Genomic DNA, 24,848 nt, shown 5'->3' on the forward strand with positions numbered 1-24,848 from the left:
TTTAGCACTGAAGTCTGTTTGGTGTCTGGAAATCACTTGATATGTTAGTTTTGACCTTATACTTGATAAAACATCTCCTTTAAACATCTAGACACTTGTTTTAGTCAAGATGCTGGCAGTTTTCTTTTCATCTGCTTTTCTGATAGAATTTTTTTGTTTTTTTGTTTGTTTGTTTGTTTTAGAAAATGAGAACTCTATGTACTACCTGGCTTTTAAAAACTTCTAGAAAAATGACCCAGAAAAAATCCTGTGATTCAAATATAGCTCAAAATATGTTGACTTAGAGAAGTGGACATTCTCATTAATTTTTGGTTTACAATGTGGAAATTAATTACTCCTTTACTCTGATAGTTAAAGTCATATTACTCGATATGAAATAATGGGGAAAAACATTTTTCAGTTCTAAAAATTGTTTCACTTTACTATTCACAGTAAGAACACTGTCTTAAGTAAAACATATAATTTCTTCTTTATTATTGAAGTATAATTGACATACAATGTTATATTAGTTTTAGGTGGAAAACATTGATTTGAAAATTCTATATATTACCCAGTGCTTACCACAATAAGTACAGTCACTGTCACCATACGTTATTATAATACTATTGTCTACATTCCCTATGTTGTATTTTTTACCTCCATGACTTATTTTATAACTGGAAGTTTGTACCTCTTCATCCCCTTTATCTCTTTTGTCCATCCCCCCACCCATCTCCTCTCTGGCAATCACAAGCTTGTTCTCTGTATTTAATTTCTAGTCTAATTTCTTATTTATAGTGATTTTACTTAATTATTTGGAAATTTATTCTGTAAGCATTTATTAAATAATTAATATTAATTAAATAATATGCTTTACCTTAAAAATTAAATATGATCAAGAATCAGTATAATTTTCTCATAGAGGAAAATTTCTTAAGGCTTTATCTTTTAACTTTCTTTCAAACTACTGCACTACACTTTTCCATATCTTTTGGGAATCTGTAACATCATATGCTGCATTTCAAACCACTGAAGAAGATTAATTTGTTATTCTAGGCTTTAGTTTGCCTAATTAGTCAATTTTTTCATTCTTTCTTTATTCCTCCATGGTTCATCCACTCATGGCTCTAGCGAACATCCGTTTATTGAATGGCCACTAAGCCTAAATCACAGTTGCAAGTGCTTTGTGAGATGTAATAATCAGAAAAAAAAATTGTTTTCACAAAGACTGCAGTTTCTTAGGAGACACAACTCTATATTATTTTAATACAATCTTAAAAAATACTAACTTTATTTAAAAATATTATCAAACCATGGTGTGTTCTTTGTTGCTTGGTAAGGAAAAATTCTTTCTTTGGAGACTTGAGTAGAGATTTGAATGGTGGGTATAATTTTGATATGTCATCATAGGGGAAGTTCTTTTGCAGTATAGGATACAATATAAGGAATGTCATGAAAGAGAGGATACGTGGAACATAGATTAAACACCAGGTACTTCATTTCACTGATTTAAAAACTTATGGATATACTAGCAGTAGATACAACTTTAAAAGGTTAAGGCCAGATACTGATCAATCTATTATGTCACATGATGAAGTTTCCTCTTTAATTTTTTCCTCAATAGTGGAAAAATCTTTGGAGCTTTTCAGCAGGAATAGTCAGTGCTACTGGAAGGTTAATCTCAATCTCATAGAAGCATCAAAAGTCAGTTGGAGAACATAGATACGCAGGTAGTAAATTCAGTTAGAAGGCTACTGAAGTATATGATGTCAGATTCGAGTAAGATTTAAAATATGGAGAAAACAAGAGGAAAGAACATGTTGCAAAAAAATTTTTATAGAAAGAATATCCTATTAAAATCATTAGGAAGTTGGGGTGCCTGGATGGCTTAGTTGGCTAAGCTATAGACTTTGGCTCAGGTCATGATCTTGAGATTCATGGGTTTGATCCCTGGGGCGGGCTCTGCTGACAGCTCAGAGCCTGGAGCCTGCTTCAGATTCTGTGCTTCTGTCTCTCTCTGCCCCTCCCCTGCTTGTGCTCTCTCTCTCTCAAAAATAAATGTTAAAAATTTTTTGAAAAATCATTAGCATGTAAATGATTGATCTGTTAAAATTCTGTGAGAGGCACCTGGGTGGTTCATTTGGTTGAGCATCTGACTCTTGATTTCAGCTGAGATCATGATCCCAGGTGGAGAGATGGAGCCCTGTGACCCATTCCACGCTGTGTGGAGCATGCCTAGGATTCTGTCTCAGCTCCTCGCCCACCAACCTGTATTAACCTTCATGTGGTCTCTCTCTCTCTCTCTCTCTCAAAAATAATCTGTGAAATTAACTTTAATATAAAAATTGATTATATAGTGTAGATTAATATTACTTGAAAGAGTATAAGGTAGTTTGCTAAAACAGTTTTAATTTGTACATGTTTAAAATTTGTGTGTAAATCATGTATAACATGTTTTCCTCACTTTCCTACCAGTGTAAAAAACTTATCTATATATTAAAGCAAAGAATCTGGATTTTGCATTAGTTAGAATAATTTTTGCCTCAAGCAGATAACTCTAGGTTAAGCCTGAAACAAACAAAAAATCATGGATAACATATTTGTTCTCATTTCTAAAATTACTTCTTAAAAATCTAGTCACTAATAAATGTAGCAATAATTTAAACTAGACATATGCACATCTATTTCCTGTTTCTTTTCTGAAAGTGAGGGGAAAATATTACAGTAATATTGAATGCCCCTTTCATATGAATGATATATAGCAGATAAGCAAACTTTTCTGTCGTCAGTTGTTAATTTACAGCATATAACCAAATTGGTAAAATTGTGTGGCTGATTTTTTAAAAAATTAGTATAGACTAACATTGTTACTATTGCATCACTTGGTGATAGCTTGTTCCTGGGAAGGGTGTGGATCAATTTGCATAAGTGGTTTAGGTTTGTATTGAAGAAAAGGATGGAGATCCTCCAAATCCAAAGTTAAAGGAATCTGTTGAGATGAACTAAAGAATTTCTATCCCAAGTCCGTGGCAAAGAAAAGCACTGAAGCCCAGCATAAAATACCCTTTGAGAACAAGGTAAACTTGGTAGTGGGACAGCAAAATGCCTAAGGTCCTGGGAGTTTAGAGAGAGGGAATGCCTTGTGACTCCTTCATCCTATTATGTGTATATATATACTTGTATCTTTTACATAAGTACTGTTAAACTGTACATGATTAGCAGCTTTTTTCTTTTCTCACTTAATGTGGACAAGTGTCAGTACATAAAGAATTGCCTTTTTCTTTACATATTTAATTTAAATTTTAAGTATTTGATTTTACCACACTATCCCAGTCAGCTCAGGCTACCCAAACAAAATACCACAGATTTCGCAGCTTGAAAAACAAAAATTTGTTTCTCACAGTTCTGGAGAATGGGAGTCCAAGATTAGCATCCCTGCATGGTTGTGTTCTGGTAAAAACACTCCTCCTGGTTTACAGATGGCTGCTTTTTTGCCGTGCCCCCCATGATTTAGAGATAGCAGTTCTCTCCTCTTTTCTTTAAAGTCACTAATCCCATCATAAGCACTTCACCCTCATGAGCCCATCTAACCCTAATCACCTCCTAAAGTCTTCATTTCCAAATGCCATCCCATTGGGAATTATGAATACAATAGATGAATTTTAGGGGGACACAATTCAGTCCATATAACACATGGTCTCTCACTGTATTCTCTTATTCTTTCTTTTTTAACTTAATTTTTTTAATGTGTATTTATTTTTGAGAGAGAGAGATGCAGAGACAGAAGGAGACACAGAATCCAAAGCAGGCTTCAGGCTCAGCTGTCAGCACAGAGCCCGATGAGGGGCTGGAACCCAGGAATAACTGAGCCGAAGTCAGACTCTTAACCAACTGAGCCACTCAGGCACCACTGTATTCTCTTATTCTTTTAGGCTCTCATGCTTCTGTGATAATGTCTTCCTCATTCCTAATCTAGGTATTATTACTATCTTAGTTTATAAATCAGGCAGGTATACAAATCAAAATATTTGAGTGATCTGTTCAAATAAAGAATATTGAAGCTTATCTATACTACCTAGATTGGTTTGTTTTCTTTCATTAATTTCAACTATTTTACTTTTATTAATGGTGTCTCCCTAGTGAAATCTGTTTAGCTTTTTATTTTGAAAATATGTTAAATTTTATTTCTTATCTCCAGAAGTTGTATATTTTCCATTTAAATATTGCATGGTTTTACACTAATCAATTAAGCCAAGTCAATTAATTTGATTGTTCAATTCTTCAGACATTGTGATTTTTCTATGATATTTCTCTAAGGCTAAGAGATGCATACTTAAATTTCACACTATAATTGTATTTTTAGCACTGCTGGCATTTCTAATAGATTTTACATTATGAATTTAGCTATGTCTTTTGGTGCAAACAGGGTTTTTTGTATGGGAACTTTGAAATCAATTCTATATATGTTGTATATAAATATAGCCATATCAAATGCCCCTCTGTATCCTTGTGTAACATTAATGTTAATGCAAATTCTATATTTCTGTTTACATTTGCCTGCTGTTTAATTTTTTTGCTAACCAATTTGTTTTCCACTTTTGTCCTTTCATATACATGCTTATTAGAAATATCATGTGACTAAGTTTTGTTAGCCCAATCTGAAAAAGCTTTTTTTTTATTTCAAAAAATGAGTTTTTTCACCATTAGTATCAAAGCTAACATACTTTCTTCTTTCCTCCTCCTTCCCCTCTTCTTCTTCTTCTTTTCCTTCTTCTCCTTCCTCTTCTCCTTCTTCTTCTCCTTCTCCTTTCCTTCTTCTCCTTCTTCTTCTTCTTCCTCTTCTTCCTCTTCTTCTTCTCTTCTTCTTTGTCTTCATCTCCCTCTCCTTCCCCTCCTCCACCTCCTCCTCCGTTTTCTTCTTAATTTATCTTAATATGTTTCCTCTTACTCTTCTAATATTTCCATCTTCCATAGAAGATGCTATTTATTTTATTCTTTACTCTTGTTAATTAGAGGTCTCAATTTATTATTAAATGCTCTTTTAATCAGACATATTTGAGTCCCATATTTTAAGCCAAAATTTTTTGAGCAAGACAGTTTTTTCTAAATAAAATGTTCTACCACCCCTCTAATTCCTTCCCAACTCCAATAAAATAAAATACTGAGAAGCTTGGGAATTTTACAAGGATATGTCCAAGGGTGAGGTTTTTTGTTTTTTGTTTTTTGGGTTTTTTTTTTTTTTTTTTTTTTTTTTTTTGCCTCATTGATCTTACCTAGAAGTCAAGGATGTTTCAATCTATATATCAATATTTTTCTGCAGTTCTGAAAATTTTTCTTCTACCAAAGGTAAAATTATAACATCTATATGTCCCCTTTTATTTCCAGGAACTGCTACTATTCACATATTCTTTCTCCTGGATTTTTTTTTCTAGTTTATTTTGTTTCATGTATCCATTTATTTATATCTTTGTTCTATGAGTTAAGCTATTTCTTCCTCTTTATTTTTCAAGGCTACTCATTTGGGTCTCAACATAAATCATTCTGTCCAGTTATATTTCCATAACTATTTAAAAGAAAATAATATATATTTAAAATAAATACATAAACACAAACTTTTTAAAATCTCCATAAATTTTCTTTTGTGGTTACAAATAAATACCCTTAGACTTTCCTTTCTTTTAAGCAATTTGGCAGTTCCTCTGTAATTCTATTTAGATTAGTAGCTTTATAGATTATTCTACTTATCCTTTATGGCAGTTGGGAACAGTTGGAGTCTTTTTTCCTTGTGGCAGCAATTCTCAATGCTGGCTACACATTCAGATTACGTTGGCAGCTTTTAAATTGTGGATGCTGAGCCCCAACTCTAGCAAATTTTATCACAACCCTTCTAAGTAGAGCTCAGGCAAATATATATATGTACATACATATATACATACGATATATATACATACATATACATATATATACACATATATATGTGTATATATATATAATTTTAATATATCTTTTAAATATATATTTACAGTTTTAGTTGATTAGGAACTACTGTTCATAAGCTCATTGTGTCTCAGGTTTTGGTGACTGGAGTACCCTATTTGATGGAATTCTGACAGATGGTAAAAAATGTACCATGGACTCATGCTCCATTGAGTCTGTTATGAAGAAGCAATGAAACCATCAGTTCTCTGTTGTGGTTTCTGGACAGACAGAGGTTCCATGTTCTGTAGATTCTCTGTACTGTCCCAACTTCAAAAGACTGAAGCCACCTGTTCTACATAATTTTTGGCTTCCCGGGAAGCCAAAGCCAAAGAAATCCACAAAGTCACTTGAAATGTCAGCTCTCTCTTTGGGGAAAAATGTCTATGATGCCAATTTTTTTTTTGCTGGAATTGCTTTTGATTATTCTTACTACTGGATTCTATTGTGTCTCTGAGAAACTTACCCAGGCTATGTCGTGGAAGCCTAACAATCTCATAGTCTTGTTTCTTCTACCCAGTAGCCTAAAAATCTCATCACCAGTGTACCTCCCAGAAGCAAAAACTTGGAATTGGAAGTAAAGAGGAAGAGAATTTTGTTCAAGTAAACATGGTCCCAAAACACTTCCCTTTAAATTTCACTGCATACTGTGAAATTAACTTCCAAATAAGGCTTGACTTATGTATAAATATATCTAGACTAGCATTGGTGAAATATTTCGCTTTTTTTTAATAGTTTCATATTGTACCTACAATCCCCTGGAAATTGATATTCTCAACCAGGAATATTACTTTGACAATAGACTCAACATTTAAAGCACAGGTACAAAATACAAAAATAATAACCCAGCTCTGAAATATTTGCCACATATTATGAGATTTAAAAAAATAATAATGTAAATTATTCCTTAGAACAATCCAAGGAGAAGAGCTCATATCCCTAATTTAAAGATTGACAAAGTGAGAATCAAAGAGGTTAAGGGATTTTCACAAAATCACAGTTAATAAATGAATAGTCTTAACACAATCTTCAAAATGTATGATCTTTCCACTACCCACCTGCTTCATTTTCATTTAGCATGAAAGCAGAGTATTTCTCCAATTTTATCTAATTTAGCAGTTATTGAAATATAATCAATAAAGTATAATCAATAGGCTATACATAAAGGTAAGACAAAATAATCCTAATGAATGAATTGCATTAGATGCTTTAGGAAATTAACTACTTCCACAGTGCTGTTCTTTTAAATTACTTTTTAAATCAATACAACTATAGAAAAGATAAACAATATCTTTATTAATTGGCATCCATCATATTTAAAAATATAATAATACAATATAAAATAGGCAATGCATATAATGAATGGTTATTTGATAAGGAATCTGGACACTACATATTTATAAAATATTTAGTATACATATTACATTTCAGAATGAGGATTCACATAAAAAAAGTTTAGCAGAGTGATGGTAAAGGATGGGACAAAATCTTACTAAAAGAATGAAAATTTGCAGAAAGCTTTCTATTTGCGTTAGATCTGAAAAGAACAAAATTTAGTCCGACTAGCTGAGGTATAGAATGTTAAAGTTCAGGGAACATGTGGGTCATGATAATACGTCAAATGTTAAGGGATTTGGAAATGCAATGAAATTAAACATGGGCAGGTGGAATGAGGCCAGGTTATAGAATCACTGTGCAACACCAGAGTCTGTACAAGTGCATTAGCAAGAAGATGCCTAACCGTGTTTGTGTTAGCATGATTTTTCAGGGGCACTGTGAAGAATACAAGACTGGAAGTAGGAGAGGCTGTTGGTGCATAGTGGCAGTGTTATATTAGGGGCCTTGGGGAGTAATGTATAAAACACAGACTTTGTTAATACAGAGTTTACAATCCATTTGGGAAGGCAAGATATTAACATTCAGAAAATAGAGAATAATGGAAATTTTCATAGGACACCAAATTTGTGCATTCATTCATTTGCCAAAATATTTCGAACTTCAGATATGTGTTAGGTATTAACACGTAATCAGGCAGGTGTTAGGTTTAGCCCATATCTTAAGCCTGGAAATGTCCCTGTCCCCTGTTGAATTACAAACAAATTAGGAAAAAAGTGTATCGGAATTTTATGTAATTTGGACTACATATATTTGTTTTTATGTCCATTACTAACATACTGTGTGTAATTATGTATCTTTGAGAACAATTACTACAACTCTGGGAGAAATTGGTTGTCCTAAAAATTATATTGAGTGTCATTTATTTTTTAATCATCCTGTTGTTCCTTAGAGGAGAGCAGCTAAAGGGTATCATAGAAGAACATTTATTTTCAAGTATTTCTATGTCATTAAAGAAAGTGAGCCTAGAATCTTAAGAAGTTGATATTGTCATACACAGAAAGTGTGTGTTTCAGTAGACTCCAGCAGTAATGCAGTAGAGAACAATTTGAATAGGACAATTGCTCAGATTTTAACATCAGACCAACTGAATTTAATATGTCTTTGCCAGTAGGATCTCTTAAATTCTCAATTTCCTTCGTGAAAAATGTCAACAATTATTCATTTTTGCTGAATTACTGAATCTTGATCTACATGTCATATTGAATAATAAATGGCACACATCCCATCTCTCCAGTTTTATCCCAATGGGCATACTTACACATTGACATTTTCTTTACATTCATCTAGATAAAAGGTTTTTTTTTTTTTTTTTTTTTTTTTTTTTTTTTTTTTTTTTTGAGAGACAGAGCATGAGCAGGGGAGGGGCAGAGAGAGAGGGGGAGACACAGAATCTGAAGCAGGCTCCAGGCTCTGAGCTGTCAGCACAGCGCCCGCCGTGGGGCTAGAACCCATGAACTGTGAGATCATGGCCTGAGCTGAGTGCTGAAGTTGGACGCTTAACCGACTGAGCCCCCCAGGCGCCCCTAGGAGAAGGGATTTTTTTAATGGCATTATCACTTGTCTCTCCACATATTCTCTACAATGATATAAAGACTGAGGTCAGATGAATCTAATTAGAATAACAGCTCTAATGATACCAACACTCTTGCTTAAAAACGTTCCTCAGAGTCTCACATAAAATCTGTGCTTCTTAAAGTGCCTTTTATATCCCACCTGCTCCCCTCCCCACATTTTTTTCAACTTTATTTACAACCTTTTTTCTTTTAACAATAATATTAGTTTGGGTTCACTAAACAGCAGATGCCAAGGCAGGATTCGCTGTTCAAGAGGTTTGAAACAGCCTTGAAAGATTCAAGAGAGTGAAACAGATTTCAGACCTTCGTGTTTGACCTAACTTCTGCGAAGGCAAAAGGGGAGGAAAGAGGATTGGGATTGGGTAGAAAGAGTGTCAGACTCCAACCCAGTTCCCAAAGCAGTTTGGCCAACTCCAGAGGGAATCCTAGAGGCAAATCTGCAGGGATCCCCTGTGCTGAAGGAGTGGGCCTGCATTAGCACCATCACCGTGCACAGTCGCTGTCTGAGAGTCGTTGGTAAGAAGTGTGGCCTTGGTGCAAATTCCATGGCGGATACAGAAAAATAGTAGTCAATTATAGGCAGGCACATTTTTATGGTTGGCATAACCACTGATTAAAGTAAGTAGTCACTCTAGCTATTTGTAGCCTGATTCGTACTTCTGTGTTATGCTCAAGTGTTTTCCTTCACTTATAATGTCTTGCATCTGTGTTTGTGAAAATTACAGCCAAGCTGTAAACCACAGTTCTCTTGCCTCATCTTCTGTGATGTCTCCTCTAATCACCCAATTATAACCCACAGCCTCTATAACACTTTTCTGTGTTACCTCAATGTAATTTTTGCCTTAAAAGCCAACAATGCATAGCTACAAGGAAAGCTGGCATTTGGAAGAATAGCACTTCAAAATATATTGTGATTATTTATTTTTGTTTAGATGTATACAGTATTCCTATTTTATTTTTTTTACACTTTATTTATTTTTGAGAGAGATAGTGAGAGAGAGACAGAGACAGAGCACAAGTAGGGGAGGGGCAGAGAGAGAGGGAGACACAGAATCCAAAGCAGGCTCCAGGCTCTGAGCTGTCAGCACGGAGACCAATGCAGGGCTCAAACCCACGAACCGTGAGATCATGACCTGAGCCAAAGTCAGTTGCTTAACCAACTGAGCCACCCAGGTGCCCCTACAATATTCCTATTTTAAACAATGACTAAGTGTTACCCACAATCATCCTGAGGAAACATATATTTATTTAGTAAAGTATTTAGAGAGGGTCTTTTTTTTGTGGAAGGTTTTTGATCAATATTTTAAATTGCCTACAGGGAGCAAACATAAATGGAGCCCTCAGAAATGGAGACAATGTGGCACAGTGGAGTGTATTAAATGTTTAACTGGCCCCTTTAGAAGTCTCTCCCATATCCCTACAGTGATACAATAGACTGAAATTTGATGAGAAGACTTAGGGTTTTGATAAATTACTATCATGGTCTTAATCATGCTGAATACTTGCACAATGTTAAATATGTGCCATATGCTTTTCTAAGTGCATTTCTTTCAATCCTTGAAGCAACCCTGTGGGTTAGGCACCATAACTAGCTCCATTGTACAAATCAGAAGACTGAGGTACAAGAGGTTAAGTAACATTTCAAATCACATGGCAAGGATGTATTTTTTTTTTTTTTTAATACACAGAACGTGTTGATGGAATGGATGAAGGAGGGATGTTAGGGAAAGGATCCAATAAATACATCTTCATTTGAAAACATTTCCTGAGTCTTTCAAGTTTCTTTATATGAACTTTTACCACATCAACAGAAGACACTACCATCTCTTACATACACTGTTGGTATGGACTCATCAATTCTCATTTCTCCACGCCACATCTAGCATGACAATTTTTGAGACATAAATGCAATTGCGTCATTTCTCTGCTTTAAAATTTTCAACAGTTTCACATTGCTCTTAGGATTAGAAAAAAAAAAGAATCTTGTTCATATATAAAGCCCCACACCGAGTGGTACTTTAACTCTTCAGGCTTACTGCATGCCATACTGCCTGTCCCTTAACTCTCAGGGTTTACCGCCACACTGGCCCTCTTGCAGCTCCTCAGACATACTCTGCTTCTGCCTACCACCAAGGCCCTTATACCAGTGTTCCTTCTGCCTGGAATTCCTCAACCCCCAAGGGAATCCTAATATTTTCCAGGTTTTAGCTTAGTCAACACTTTTTCACTTTGGAGAAAAAACATTCCTTTCATCCTGTGGACAGGTACTAAATTTTCACCTATCGGTGAACTTCACTGATGTATATGCCCTGCCCCTCTTCACCCCACTGTACACTTAATGGGGAAATGAACTGGTAGAGGTTATACCATAATTATTGGAAAACTGGATGGATGATGAATGAATCCAAGAAAGGGAAATTGTATAGTAGTAAAATTGGATGTTAGCTGACTATTAATCTTCAGTGACAACCTTGATTCCATACACCTACACACGCACACACACCATGAACGATAGATGTTAGTGACTTGTGAGGTAAGCAGATTACTGGTCAGAAACCTTCTGCCTAATGGTTCTGTTACTAATATCATTTTCTACTGCAGTAGTCATTCTCAATCTTGACTGAGGAATCAGCTAAGGATTCAGTTAAAACTTCTCACCCTAGAGGGGCGCCTGGGTGGCTCAGTCAAGCATCCGACTTTGGCTCAGGTCATGATCTCATGGTTCATGGCTTTGAACCCCACATCAGGCTCTGTGCTGACAGCTCAGAGCCTGGAGACTGCTTCAGATCTGTGTCTCCCTCTCTCTCTGCCCCTTCCCTGCTTACGATCTCTCTTTCTCTCAAAATAAATAAACATTTATTTCTCACCCTAGAGAACTTTGAAGCATCTCTGTGTTTAGACATCATCTCAGTCCAATTAGATCAGAATCTTTGTAATTCAGACATTAGCATTTTTTCAAAAGTTCCCAGGTGATTTCACTGGGTAGTCAAAATTGACAATGACAATCACAATTAAGGAAAGAATGGGATACAATACACCAATACAAAGTGTGTTTATCCTCTGTTTGAAGATTAAGCAAAAGTAAAAATTTATCTTAGGCCAACATGATTTTGTAGGATTGCATAAAAAATATCTCTGTGCAACACAGTACATTTTGCTCTGCCTATTATCAACATTTTCAAATTATATATATATATATATATATATATATATATACTGATTGGCTCAGTCGGTTAAGTGTCCAGCTCTTGACTTATGTTCAGGTCATGATCCTAGGATTGTGGGACTAAGTCTTGAGTCCAGACCTGCTCTGAGCTTGGAGCCTGCTTGGGATTCTCTCTCTCTCTCTCTCTCTCTCTGTCTCTCTGTCTCTCTCTCTCTCCCTCTGTCCCTCCCCCACTAACATATGTGCTTTCTCTCTCTCTCAAAAATACATAAACTTTAAAATTATATATGTATTAGGGCACCTGGGTGGCACAGTCGGTTACAGTTGGTTAAGCATCCAACTTCGGCTCAGGTCATGATCTCACAGGTTCAAGCCCTGCTTTGGGCTCTGTGCTGACAGCTCAGAGCCTAGAGCCTGCTCTGGATTCTGTGTCTCCCTCTCTGTCTGTCCCTCTCCCACTCGTACTCTGTCTCTCTGTTTCTCTCTCTATATTAGTATTTTGCATAATAATTATATAGAGAGCATATTAATATATTATATATTATAAGCATATATAGATACTCACAAAGCTATATTTATATATACATATACAAACATGCATATATACGCACACATATATACATATATACATGCATATAAATTTAATATCATTGGGAAAATGTTATAACGTAATGTATATAAAATGTATATAATTTTACTTATATATTTTTCCATTCCCAATTATGTAAGTTTTTTTAATTCTTTGCACAGTACAACTGTGAGGTATTAATTTTATGAATCTTATTTATTGATTCATTGCTTCTAAAGTAAAACTATTTGATAACACTGGATTTAAATCACCCTAATCATTAGTTATGAGTACTTACTAGGTGCTACTGTATCCTTGATGGTTATTTTTGAAAACAGTTTAGAAAAGAAGATTAATAATAAGTTCATGTCTATATTCCAGGCAATATACATATTGAAACCCCTAGTAATTTAAATGTATTTTGAGACTTCCAAAAGGTAATAATTAGTTATATTGTAGTAATTTATTTGACATAATTATTAGGTCAAAAGAAACTTAAATGTATTGTTATTCATTTGAAAATAAGTGTTCTCGGGGTGCCAGGGTGGCTCAGTCATTTAAGCATCTGACTTCGGCTCAGGTCATAATATCAGGGTTCTTGGGTTCGAGCCCTGCATCAGGCCAGCACAGAGCCTGCAGCTTGCTTTGAATTCTTTGTCTCCCTCTCTTCTGCCCCTCCCCCACTCAGGCTTATCTCTTTCAAAACTAAACATTAAAAAAAAATGTTCTGTACCTAAACAAAAGAAGATCTCATTTTTTGCAGCCTAATGTTTTTCAAATTTTGTAATTAATGGCAAAAATGCAAACAATAGAGCAATATTAAGAACTGGCTTTGTGTTGTCACAATTTTTAATTAAAACATAATCTCTTTAATTTGGAAAATTTTAGAGCTTAGAATAAATTTAGCAATATTTTAAATGGATAATAATAACAAGGTTAGAGAAGAGCAATAATTTTTTTTCAGAAAAAATTATCTGGTATTGATATAGAAATAGTAAAATAAATATTTTGAGGTACATTATGTAAGTGGGAGTAAATTTTGCTTTAAGTGAAATATTTTGGGGAGTGACCTATCCAGGTGGACCACGCCTCACTGATTACTTCCCATGTTCAAAGGCCTAAATTGCCAGTGCATACATTTATTCTCTGTAACCCATATAGAAAATTTTTAGCTTCAGTTTGTGCTACTTTATCTGAAACTTAGGGAGGGTTTGCTTCTTTCATTGAACAGTCTTGAAGGAAAATTATACAAAAAATTCTAATAAATATTTTACAGAGGAAATCATAAGGGGGATAATATGTGCAAGACCAACAGTTTAAGATATATAAATAATTATGTGTTCTGAAAAACCACATTTTGGTAACATAAAACATCAAAAGACATTTTAAAATTCTTTATCAGAAGTAATCATGCAGTTACTAAGCTTGAGACATACAAAAATGTTTCCATTAAATTATTATTTCTTTTAGTGCAGGTTTAATGTAGTTACTGAACAAAGCACAGAAAAATATTTTTGCATTACTGCATCTGTAAGATATTTTTGGTAAACATAAGGAAAAAATTAAATGTATCATTCCAATTTTGAAATTATTCTGGTCCATTTACTAACTCTACTTAATGAGACCCTTGTGCAAAGGAAACATCACAGCTGCAAAAGTTATGCAAATCACATCATAAGGCATTCAGAGTCCATAAATCTGTGGCATTTTATATATGTTACACTATAGGACTGAAACATGTACAAAAAGTCAAATAATCTCAAACAGTTAAAAAAGCAAGTCACAGATCAATGATTTTTGTAGGGTATATATTTGACTAAGTAGTTATCAGATTGTATTAAAACTTGTAATGTGATGGTCCAGAACCTATTTTGAAAATGAACAATAACCTCCCTCTTTCCAAATCCAATAGAAATTTGTACTTGGTCAGAAATATGCAAGTGTATGATTACTCCATCCCCCTAGAAATACTCTCCGCTCTTAGTTTTCAGATACCAAAAGCTTCTGCTTTTCCTTCCACCTATCTGGCCATTTCTTCTCTGGCTCTTTTGTTCTCTTTTGTTGTAATTGATTTTGAAGCCACTCAGGGATAGATTTTGGTCTCTGTTACCTTCTCTCTTACTACTCTTTTCTTAACTGCCCTTATCTGATTCCATGCCTTCAAACTCCATGTCATTGGTGAGGAGTCCAAATTTATACATATAGCTCCAACATTAACTTGAACTTATGACAAGTATATTAAACAGCCTTTTTAAATGCTCCACTTAGATGTCTAATAGTTCCCTCAGACATGATATCTTCAACATGTAGTTTTCAAACTTTTCAGTCAATTCACCTATCGTTGAAACATATTCATATACCCCAGATCCAATCCATTAGCATGTTCTAGCAACAAACCTCCAGCATCAGAATAAAGCTCAAATATTTCCACTTTTCTCTATTTACTCTTTAACCTACTAATGCAAGATGCTATCTTCTCCTTTTTGGATAACTACAATTTCCTCCTAACCATCTCTCTACTGCCTCCTAAACTGACTCCAACCCATTTACTACAACAAAATCAAAATAAATATTATGGTGATAAAATCCCTCATTGATAAACACTTCAGTGATTTCCCTTTGCTCTTAGAATAAAATGTAAATTCATTAGATTCATGCTAATGATCTGGCCCTTTCTGATGGATATCTCCTTAAAAACTTCATTGATGTTTAACCTTTATCTCCATATATTTAATCATTATGGAGACATGGGAATGATTGTACATGCTCTTGTAAAATTCCATAAGATATATTCATCTCCTTTGGAAATTGCCCCAAACTTAACATTTATTCATCCTTTCTGATCCCACTTACTTTGAGCTGCCCCAAGAAAAGATCACCATACAAAGCTTATGTCCTTTGGTTTTGGCAGTCATTGCATCAGAACCCTGTCCTCCATATGCATATCTACTTACTAGTGTGTGTAAAATAGGATCCCTAAGTTGGAGATATGTATGACAGTAATTTGATATTCTAATCAGTTACTTTTTTCTTTATTAAATTATAATTGTATAATATGTGTGAAGGGCTTGCTTACTGTGAATCATGTACTTATTCCATTTTAGTTACATATTTATTGCCTAATAAATATGAGCTCAGCTCATCGAGGGCAGGGACTTTGTTGGCCTTGTTCACCTCTGTTCTTGGCACTGTGTCTTTGGTGATAAGAACAATTTCTAACACACAACAGACTTTCAAATGAATGAGTGAATGAATGAGCAAACAAAGGGTTGTTTTATTTTCAGGTTCCTATTGAAAGAAAATTCTCCATGTGTCTCTCAAATTTCTGCATAACTTTGGAGCAAGGCACTGACCCCCCCAAAAGGATGTTAATATACTGGAAAGTCTTAGAAGAGAGGATAATTCCTCTCTCCAAAGTGAAAGGCAGGCATGCTTTAAAAGCATGAAGATAATGTCTCCTTCTGTAGTAATAAGCACATAGGTTTAGTGCTCATGGTAAATCCATTTCCTTTCTTGTAATACAATCCACTGCATGTTCAAGTTCCAACTGAACTGCAAAAACATTCATTAGACAAATTTAACATGCAAGGGACTATTGTAACAGGGAAGAAAGCCCAGAATTTTGGCTGGACTCAACCTCACCAAAACAAAGCCAGGAGCGTTTTTAAGAGCTCAGGCAGGTGTAAGGGATTATAGGCAAAGTGTATTTGCTAATTGGCCGTACCCAAAGGTAAGGTAAATTTTCTGTCTTCACAACAAGAAGTAGTTTTACAACTTGAAGCAAGGTGTCAACTGAAGATAGGCTCTCAATATCTTTCTTGATGATTACATTTCAAAGAAATAGTTCTCAGGTCCTTGAGAAAGAAGTCCTGAGTTGTAACACGAGTAGGAGGCATTTCAAAAGATTTCCATCTAGAAATCTTGTGCAGAGAGAAATCTTGTGCAGAGAGAAATAATGTGCAATTACATGTTTTCTAAAATAAGTGCTCTAAGGAAAATGAGGTCAGGGCCCTCAAAGCAAGAAGAATCCTTTCTAAATTTTGGTCAAGCTGAAGGCAAAGTTAAGGTCATGTTGGTCATCCTCTTTGGGTCACCCTTTTGGAACCAGGGCTTGAAGAACAAGTGAAAGACAAACAATAAAAGGTGATACTCTATTACTGTTGTTATAAGTAATGAATTACCTTTCCCCTTTGACACACGACTCCCGTGTCTTCTACCAATATCCGTATATTTATGGCAGTCTAACTTGTCAGCTGGCAAGTAGGGTAAAATCACGGATTCTTCAGAGTCCTTGACAATCGGGCTTTGAATTTTGAAGAAAAAATTCATCAGAATTGCTCTTTATATAATGAAATCATTTCAGCCAATATTAACATGATATATAAATATTTAGCAATTGCTAGAATTTAATAAAATTCATCTATGAAGAAAAGAATATACTGGAAAAGCAGTATATAGGAGTATCTGTCTATCATCTATCTATCATCTATCTATCATCTATCTATCATCTATCATCTATCTATCATCTATCTATTATCTATCTCTCCTTTCATCCATGACTCACTATTACTTTGTTTTGATTGCTTGTGTTTAGTGATTTCGGCTTGTGACATGAAATGCTTCATATTTTATAAGTTTTAGATAATTTTATTATGAAGTTACCAAAAAGCCAAAACACAGAAAACCCTACCCTGAATTTCAAATTGATAATATTGTGTTGCTTAATGTAGCATCATTTAAAGTAACAAACTACTTTAAACCGCAGTATAGAAATGTTTTTCAGAAGTAGAGGCACACGGTGTATCATCTCTGATTTTTAGAATTTGCTTTTTCATAGAGATATAAATAAGCAAATTAATTTTTTTCTATAAAGCACCTAGATCATACTTATTTTGGTTCTAATTGTTTTCACTTTAATAAAATGATACAATTAATAGTAAATAGTTTCTACCCCATTGCATTTGTGTAACAGCTAGAGCCTATTTTGAATTGCATCACAATTTGTACTGTTAATCTGATTTTTTAAATCTCACTGTGAAGCACATTCATTCAGTTTTCATTTCCCCCATGTTTTAGGTGTAACAGTTCTTGAAGGCCCTATTTATGCTGTGGGAGGCCATGATGGCTGGAGCTATCTGAATACAGTGGAGAGGTGGGACCCCCAGAGTCAGCAATGGACATTTGTAGCCAGTATGTCCATTGCCCGAAGCACAGTTGGTGTAGCGGCTTTGAATGGCAAGTGAGTAGATTTTTCTTTTTTCATCTGGAAAATATTTTTAGTAAATATTCTTCTTAAAATAACTTTTAGTAAGCTAATCCAATAAAAATCTTTTCATAGATTTTACGATTGTCCTGTTTTTTTCCTTTAATTTTGTCTTCATGGATAATTGAAAAATTAAGACTGCATATTTTTCTGGTTGTCTCTCCATATGAAACAGAAACCCAAACTCCTTCACATTAATTGCTGGTTAAGAGCAGTATGAAGTATATTTCATAAGAATTATTTCCACTAAAGATCTGGATATTTATATACTTACTGGTAAAATTGTCTGAGACGCTTTCAAAATGCTATTAAAAGTTTGGGGCTTCGGGGGCGCCTGGGTGGCTCAGTCGGTTAAGCGGCCGACTTCGGCTCAGGTCATGATCTCGCGGTCCGTGAGTTTGAGCCCCGCGTCAGGCTCTGTGCTGACAGCTCAGAGCCTGGAGCCTGTTTCGGATTCTGTGTCTCCCTCTCTCTCTGCCCCTCCCCCGTTCATGCTCTGTCTCTCTCTGTCTCAAAAATAAATAAATGTTAAAAAAAAAAATTAAATTAAAAAAAAAATAAATAAATAAAAAAGTTTGGGGCTTCGTATATATTCTTTGCATGATTATAGTAGTCTGTCCACTTTGTACTATTTCCAACCTATTGGCCTAAATCAGGAATTCTCAACCTCAATACTGTTGAAATTTGGGGCCAAATAATCCTTTACTGGAGCTGAGGCTCTGTCTTGTGCCTGAGTGTGCTCGGCAGAATTCTGGGTTTCTGTCCACTAGATGTCAGCTCCACCTTCATCCCAGTGTGACAACCAAAGAGTCTTCAGACATTGCCTGATATCCTATGGGGATGACAAAATAGGCTCCCTCTCACTCCCATGAGAACTCCTGCCCTAAACAAAGTTAATAACAGCTCGGGCCTGGACAACGGCAAAAGCTTTCAATCTGGTTTCCCTACCTCTCTTTCTCCTACAGTCCATTTTCTAAATCAGCCAGAGCAATCCTTTTACAAATATGAAGCATATACCATTCCTCTTCAAGGCCTTCTCTTTGCAAAGAGTATACAGTGCCTATCTTCACCTAAAGGTACCCACTGGATCTTCTCCTGGTGTACTCTACTTTTTTTTTTTCTCTTTACATCAGCCAAATTGCCCTTGTATCTGTGCCTCAAATATGGCAAGCTCTAACCTCTCAGTCCCTTTGAATTTGCTGTTTTGTTTGTCCAAGATGATGTTCCTACCAGTCCTAATGTGCCCAGATCCTTCTTATTGTTCAGATGCCATCTCAAAATTTGTCCCCATGGAGGTACTTCCTATCTACCCTCTTAAAATAGACCACCCTGCACACTACCTCAAACAATTTGCTTACTGTTCTTGAAATTACATACATTATTGTTTTCCATCTCTTTTCACTAACCTATGCTCAGTCGATGTTGAGATCTGTCTACATCATTCATTCTTATGAATGGGCATAATCCACATTCAGTATGTCTATTGAGTAAATGTTAAATAAATTGCCTTATCCAATTGAGACACTTTCAATCACCTTTGACAACCTAATTTTTTTCTAAATATATATATATATATATATATATATATATATATATATATATATTTAGAAAGTTATTATTATACCATGTTGTTAAAGAAGCTGATTTTGTCATCTAAATTGTAAATAAACATTTCCATGGAATTAAAGACTTGCAAATTCAAATTTTTATGGCTATGCAGTAGTCCACTGTCTGCAAAAAAAAAAGAAAAATAGTCCCGAAGTGTAAGTAACTAGTTAGTCTCTGATTAGTATCTAAAGTATCTAAATATATCTAAAATATTTACATTTAACATAATATATATCTAAAATATTTCCCAAATTTTGATATTATCAATAAAGCTGCATTGCACACTGTTAGATGTAATCATTTTGGGCAAATTACTGAGTATTTCCTTAGGAAGAATTTCTACAAAGTGGATTTCAGGGGAATTGGGACTGAGTTATTTTCAGGACTAAAATAAATATAATTTAAACCTTTCCTTCGTAAGATTTACCAAAAACTTTCTGAACAGCATTACATGAAAAATACCTTTTTCAGTGCATCCTGATCAACATTTTGTTACCATTTGTTACCACCTAAAAGGAAATTGAAAAATATTTTGTTAAAATGTAAATTTTTATAGTAGCAAGATTAAAGTTGTGTGTATTCCTTATTCTATTTGACCAAGTATATTTCTATATTTCTACTCTTATGGAATATATAGCAATATTTTCCACTGGCATCAACATTGTGTCCATTTATTCTTTTAATTGTATATGTTTTGGCACACAAATTTCATGTTTGTGTATTTATATCAACCTATTTTTGTTTATTATTTCCTCTGGCTTAGGCTTTTTCAGGTTTCACTTAAGTTTATTTTAGGCAGAAAACAACATTGTTAGTGTCATAGATTTGAAAATCCCTTGAGGATTTTGCCTGGAAACAAATATCACAGGTATTTACATTTGAAAGCTTTTCATTTGAGAATATGGACCCACTTTCATCTCTTAAAATCAACCTCTAGGGGCGCCTGGGTGGCGCAGTCGGTTAAGCGTCCGACTTCAGCCAGGTCACGATCTCGCGGTCCGTGAGTTCGAGCCCCGCGTCAGGCTCTGGGCTGATGGCTCGGAGCCTGGAGCCTGTTTCCGATTCTGTGTCTCCCTCTCTCTCTGCCCCTCCCCCGTTCATGCTCTGTCTCTCTCTGTCCCAAAAATAAATAAAAAACGTTAAAAAAAAAAAAAATCAACCTCTATACATTTTCGTGGTTTTTAATTTTGGCATGGCCTTCATATCTTATTTTGAGGTCTGTTCGCATTTATTTATACTTTTGTGCATTTTTATTATATTTATTCATATATATTAATAATTATACACTTACACTACACTAGAGAAAATAGTTTATATATATATAGTTTATATATATAAATAGTTTATATATATAAAAATAGTTTATATATATGTATATATATATATATAATAGCCATCTTACTAAATGCATGTTAGTTCTATTAGTCTTTTATTTTATAATAACTGATTTTTTAGGAAAATAAACATATAGTAAACTAATAATGAAACTTTATCCCTTCTTTCTTAATATTTACATTTATTTCATTTTTACTGTATTGCTTTTACTTTTAAAATAATGCATAAATAGTAATGAGACCAGGTGTCCTTGTCTGTGTCCTCTAATTGGAAAGACTTTAAGGTTTCATAATCTGTGTATGATGTTAGTTATTCTTTGAGATATATGTACTGCATGATGTTAAGGGCAAGTTATTGTCTGCAGTTTGTTTAGTGGATATTTTATCCTAAAAAAACAGCATTGGTTTCATGTTTTATTAAATTATTTCCAAGAATCTATTAAAAATGGTATCTTTTTTCTTTTTTGACCTATTCATGTGGTAGTTTATATAAATACTCTAACTGTAATGATCATTACATACATAAAATAAAACCAACTAATTGATGTTTCATTATTCCTTTGATATTTTGTTGCATTCCATATTCTAACTATGATTTTGCATCTATATGTGGTCCACATAGCTTTTGAAAAACCATTTCAGAACATTTTCCATTATGATATCTTAGATAATAATAATCACAACATGAATTGAGAAGCTTTCTACAATTTATCTGCTATAACTTGCTATAAACATCAGAAGTTTCTTGAGCAAGAGAAAGAAATAGTGGTAGAAAGTATGTACATGGTTATATATATTCCCTTTAAAATTTTTATTTTACTGGGGCGCCTGGGTGGCTCAGTTGGTTAAGCATCCGACTCCGGTTCAGGTCATGATCTCACGGTTCGTGGGTTCAAGCCCCACATCAGGCTTTGTGCTGACAGCTCAGAGCCTGGAGCCTGCTTCAGATCCTGTGTCTCTCCATCTCTCGGCCCCTCCCCTGCTCATGCTCTGTGTCTCTGTCTCTTGCCCCTCCCCTGCTCATGCTTTGTGTCCGTCTCTCAATAATAAATAAACGTTAAAAATTTTTTTAAATTTTTACTTTACTGATATTTTAAAGTGGAATGCAGGCCTATTTTGTTTATAATTCTAGACTATTAATAATATTCCATTTTGTATTGTTATAAAACTTCCTTTTGTATTGTTATTTTCCTCCTAATTTGATATTTTTATGTGCTAGCATATTTATTAATTTCATTTTTGCCTCAGCTTTTGTCTGTTTCATTATTGTTCTTAATTTTTTTTTAAGTTTATTCATTTTTGATGGGGGGAGAAGGGCAGTGAGAGCACAGAGAGAGACGGCACAGAATCCGAAGCAGCCTTCAGGCTCCAAGCTCTCAGCAGAGCTTGACGTGGGGCTTGAACCCACAAACCGTGAGATCATGACCTGAGCTGAAGTCAGACGCTTAACAGACTGAGCCAGCCAAGTGCTCCTGTATTTATTTTTAATCAAACATGTACATATACAGAAGCTATGCGTGCTTTCTCCTCTTGTTTTTTTATTCATCAATTTGTGCTTGACTTAGTTTTATTTATTGACTTGTTTTATGTCTTGAAATTCAGAATTTAATAAAAGATAGTATTAATAACTATCTTTGTAGTTTATTCTTTAATGTATAGAAATTTTATGTACTCAATCTCTTATAACTGGACATTTTAATAGTTTCCAGTTCTTGAATTAAGAATAGTGCTGGGGCGCCTGGGTGACTCAGTCAGTTAAGCACTGGACGTCAGCTCAGGTCATGATCACATGGTTCATGGGTTCAAGCCCTGAGTCGGGCCCTGGTACTGACAGCTCAGAACCTGGAGCCTGCTTCAGATCTGTGTCTCCATCTCTCTCTGGCCCTCCCCCTCACACTCTGTCTCTCTCTCTCTCAAAAATGAATAACCTTAAAAATTTTTTAAATACTTTGATAAGAACAGTGCTGCTGTGCATGTCTTTATGTACATCCTTTGTGAGCATGGGTACACATTTTAGGTGGGTATAGACCTGGAACTGCAATTGCTAGGCTATGTGGCATTCTTGTGTTCAGCTTTAGTAGATACTGCTTTTGCAAGCTGTTTTCTGAATTTATTTACACATTAAAAGTGTATTCAAATTCTGGGTACTCAGGGGGTACCTGGATGGCTCAGTCGGTTAAGCGTCCAACTTCGGCTCAGGCCATGATCTCACGGTTCAAGAGGTTGAGCCCAGCATTGGTCCCTCTGCTGTCAGTGTGGAGCCTGCTTCAGATCATCTGTCTGCCTCTCTCTTTGCACCTCCCCTGCTCTCTCTCTCTCTCTCTCTCTGTCTCTTTCTCAAAAATAAAAACATTAAAAAAAATTCTGGATACTATATACCTCACTGACTTGGTAATGTCATTCTTTTATCTTTTATGTTTTTTATACATTCTAGTGGATACAGCTATCACATTCCACTAAAGATTAATGAGATTGAACATTTTGAAAATGTTTATTAGTCATTTGTCTATCTTCTTCTTGAAGTATATGTCTTGAAGTATATGGCTTTTATATTGGCTATACATGGAATTCATCATTTTGGTCGTTTCTCTTGTCCTTGTAATTTTTGGTCAGCTAGGTTATGTAATATCTTAAGAAATCCTGTTTTCCTCTAATAACATACTTCATAACAAGTATCAGAGTGTGACAGTATTTAATCTTAGTTTTTATTCATGAAATTGTTACATTTTGAGTACTTTTGTCCCAAATTTAATCCAGATATTCTACGTAAGTATTTTAAATTACTTCATTTTCAAATAATCTTTCTCCTTTAAATCAAAATATTATAGCTCTCATTTGAGTATCTTTTTTTTTCCTGAGTGTGATTTAATGACCTCAAAATTCTGTGATTTGATGACTATTAATGTCTAGTTGCTTTTTCTGTTTTACTCAGAGAGAAACATAATTACTAGAAAGTGACCTTTCATGGTTCAGACTCATGGCAGAAAATTGTTTCAGCATCACCCTCGACAGCCATTTATCTTTTTCTCATGATTTTTTTTCTCCTTGTTTTGTTTTCACATATCGCTAATGTGTCATTCTAACCTGACTGTTGCTTCTCTGAAGATTATTTTGAATAATTTTCCCAATTATACTAATAAAAGCCAATTAACAGTCCTTTTAAGTTTAGATTCTTTATGATACAATTTGTTGAGGAAAAATAAATAATTGTTTCATGGCTTAAACTTAATGAGTATATTCTGATAAATTCAAGAGCAAAATTATATCAATTTCATGAAACATTTTGGTCAATCTTCCAATAAGACAGAGTAAGCTAAGTAGTAGATATGTCATCTGATGCCGGCAGAGTCAACATACTTGATAAATGAAGGAAACACAACAAAACAGTGAATAGACATTGCGATGTGGTCATTGGCCATATAAAACCTCAGAGTCCCCAAATAGTATCTGTTCTAGTGAGTCTTTTTGTTTTTTCTTTGCTCTCTGTTGATTCTCTCAAACTTTGTAGCTAAACGGTCTTTCTGGTTTGTTTCTCTTTATTTCCTGAGTTAGCTCAAGAAGCAGATACTGATACTGTCTGAGTACACCCATAAATAGGCCTGAATTTTTAATCAATGTATGCTACAGAGAATCTTCAAAACAAACAAGAAAAAAATAGCTGGGTTCGCTTCATGATTCACTGTGGCAAAACTTATTCTGCTCATTCATTCAAAACTTCATACTAATAATACTCACGGGGCAGTTGCAATTTCTGTGCAGCCTGAAACTGACACAGTTTGAAGAATCTTACAAAGTAAATGTGTGTTGTTTTCTCCAGTGTGCACCAATATCTAGCACAGTAACTTAAGCCTCAAGGACTGTCATTTGCAAGGCGCCTTCCAAGAGAGATACTATTTCTAGTTTTGTATTCAACTTTACTATTCTTTTTCATAAGCTGGGATCCCAAATTGCCTAAGTTTTTGTATGATAAATAATTTGTATT

The 24,848-nt window shown here is 34.6% G+C and overlaps 1 protein-coding gene across 2 annotated transcripts in view; it reads left to right on the plus strand.

Annotated features, from left to right (window-relative positions):
• Positions 1-24,848, plus strand: part of KLHL1 (kelch like family member 1) — a 369,777-nt gene that overhangs the window by 306,607 nt on the left and 38,322 nt on the right. For both annotated transcript variants that reach the window (XM_058683193.1, XM_058683200.1), the window contains exon 8: positions 17,738-17,900. In XM_058683193.1, coding sequence (XP_058539176.1) covers positions 17,738-17,900 — 163 coding nt within the window. The remainder of the gene's footprint in view (positions 1-17,737; positions 17,901-24,848) is intronic.

The sequence above is a fragment of the Neofelis nebulosa genome, chromosome 1, assembly GCF_028018385.1.
Source record: "Neofelis nebulosa isolate mNeoNeb1 chromosome 1, mNeoNeb1.pri, whole genome shotgun sequence".
Classification (NCBI taxonomy): domain Eukaryota; kingdom Metazoa; phylum Chordata; class Mammalia; order Carnivora; family Felidae; genus Neofelis; species Neofelis nebulosa.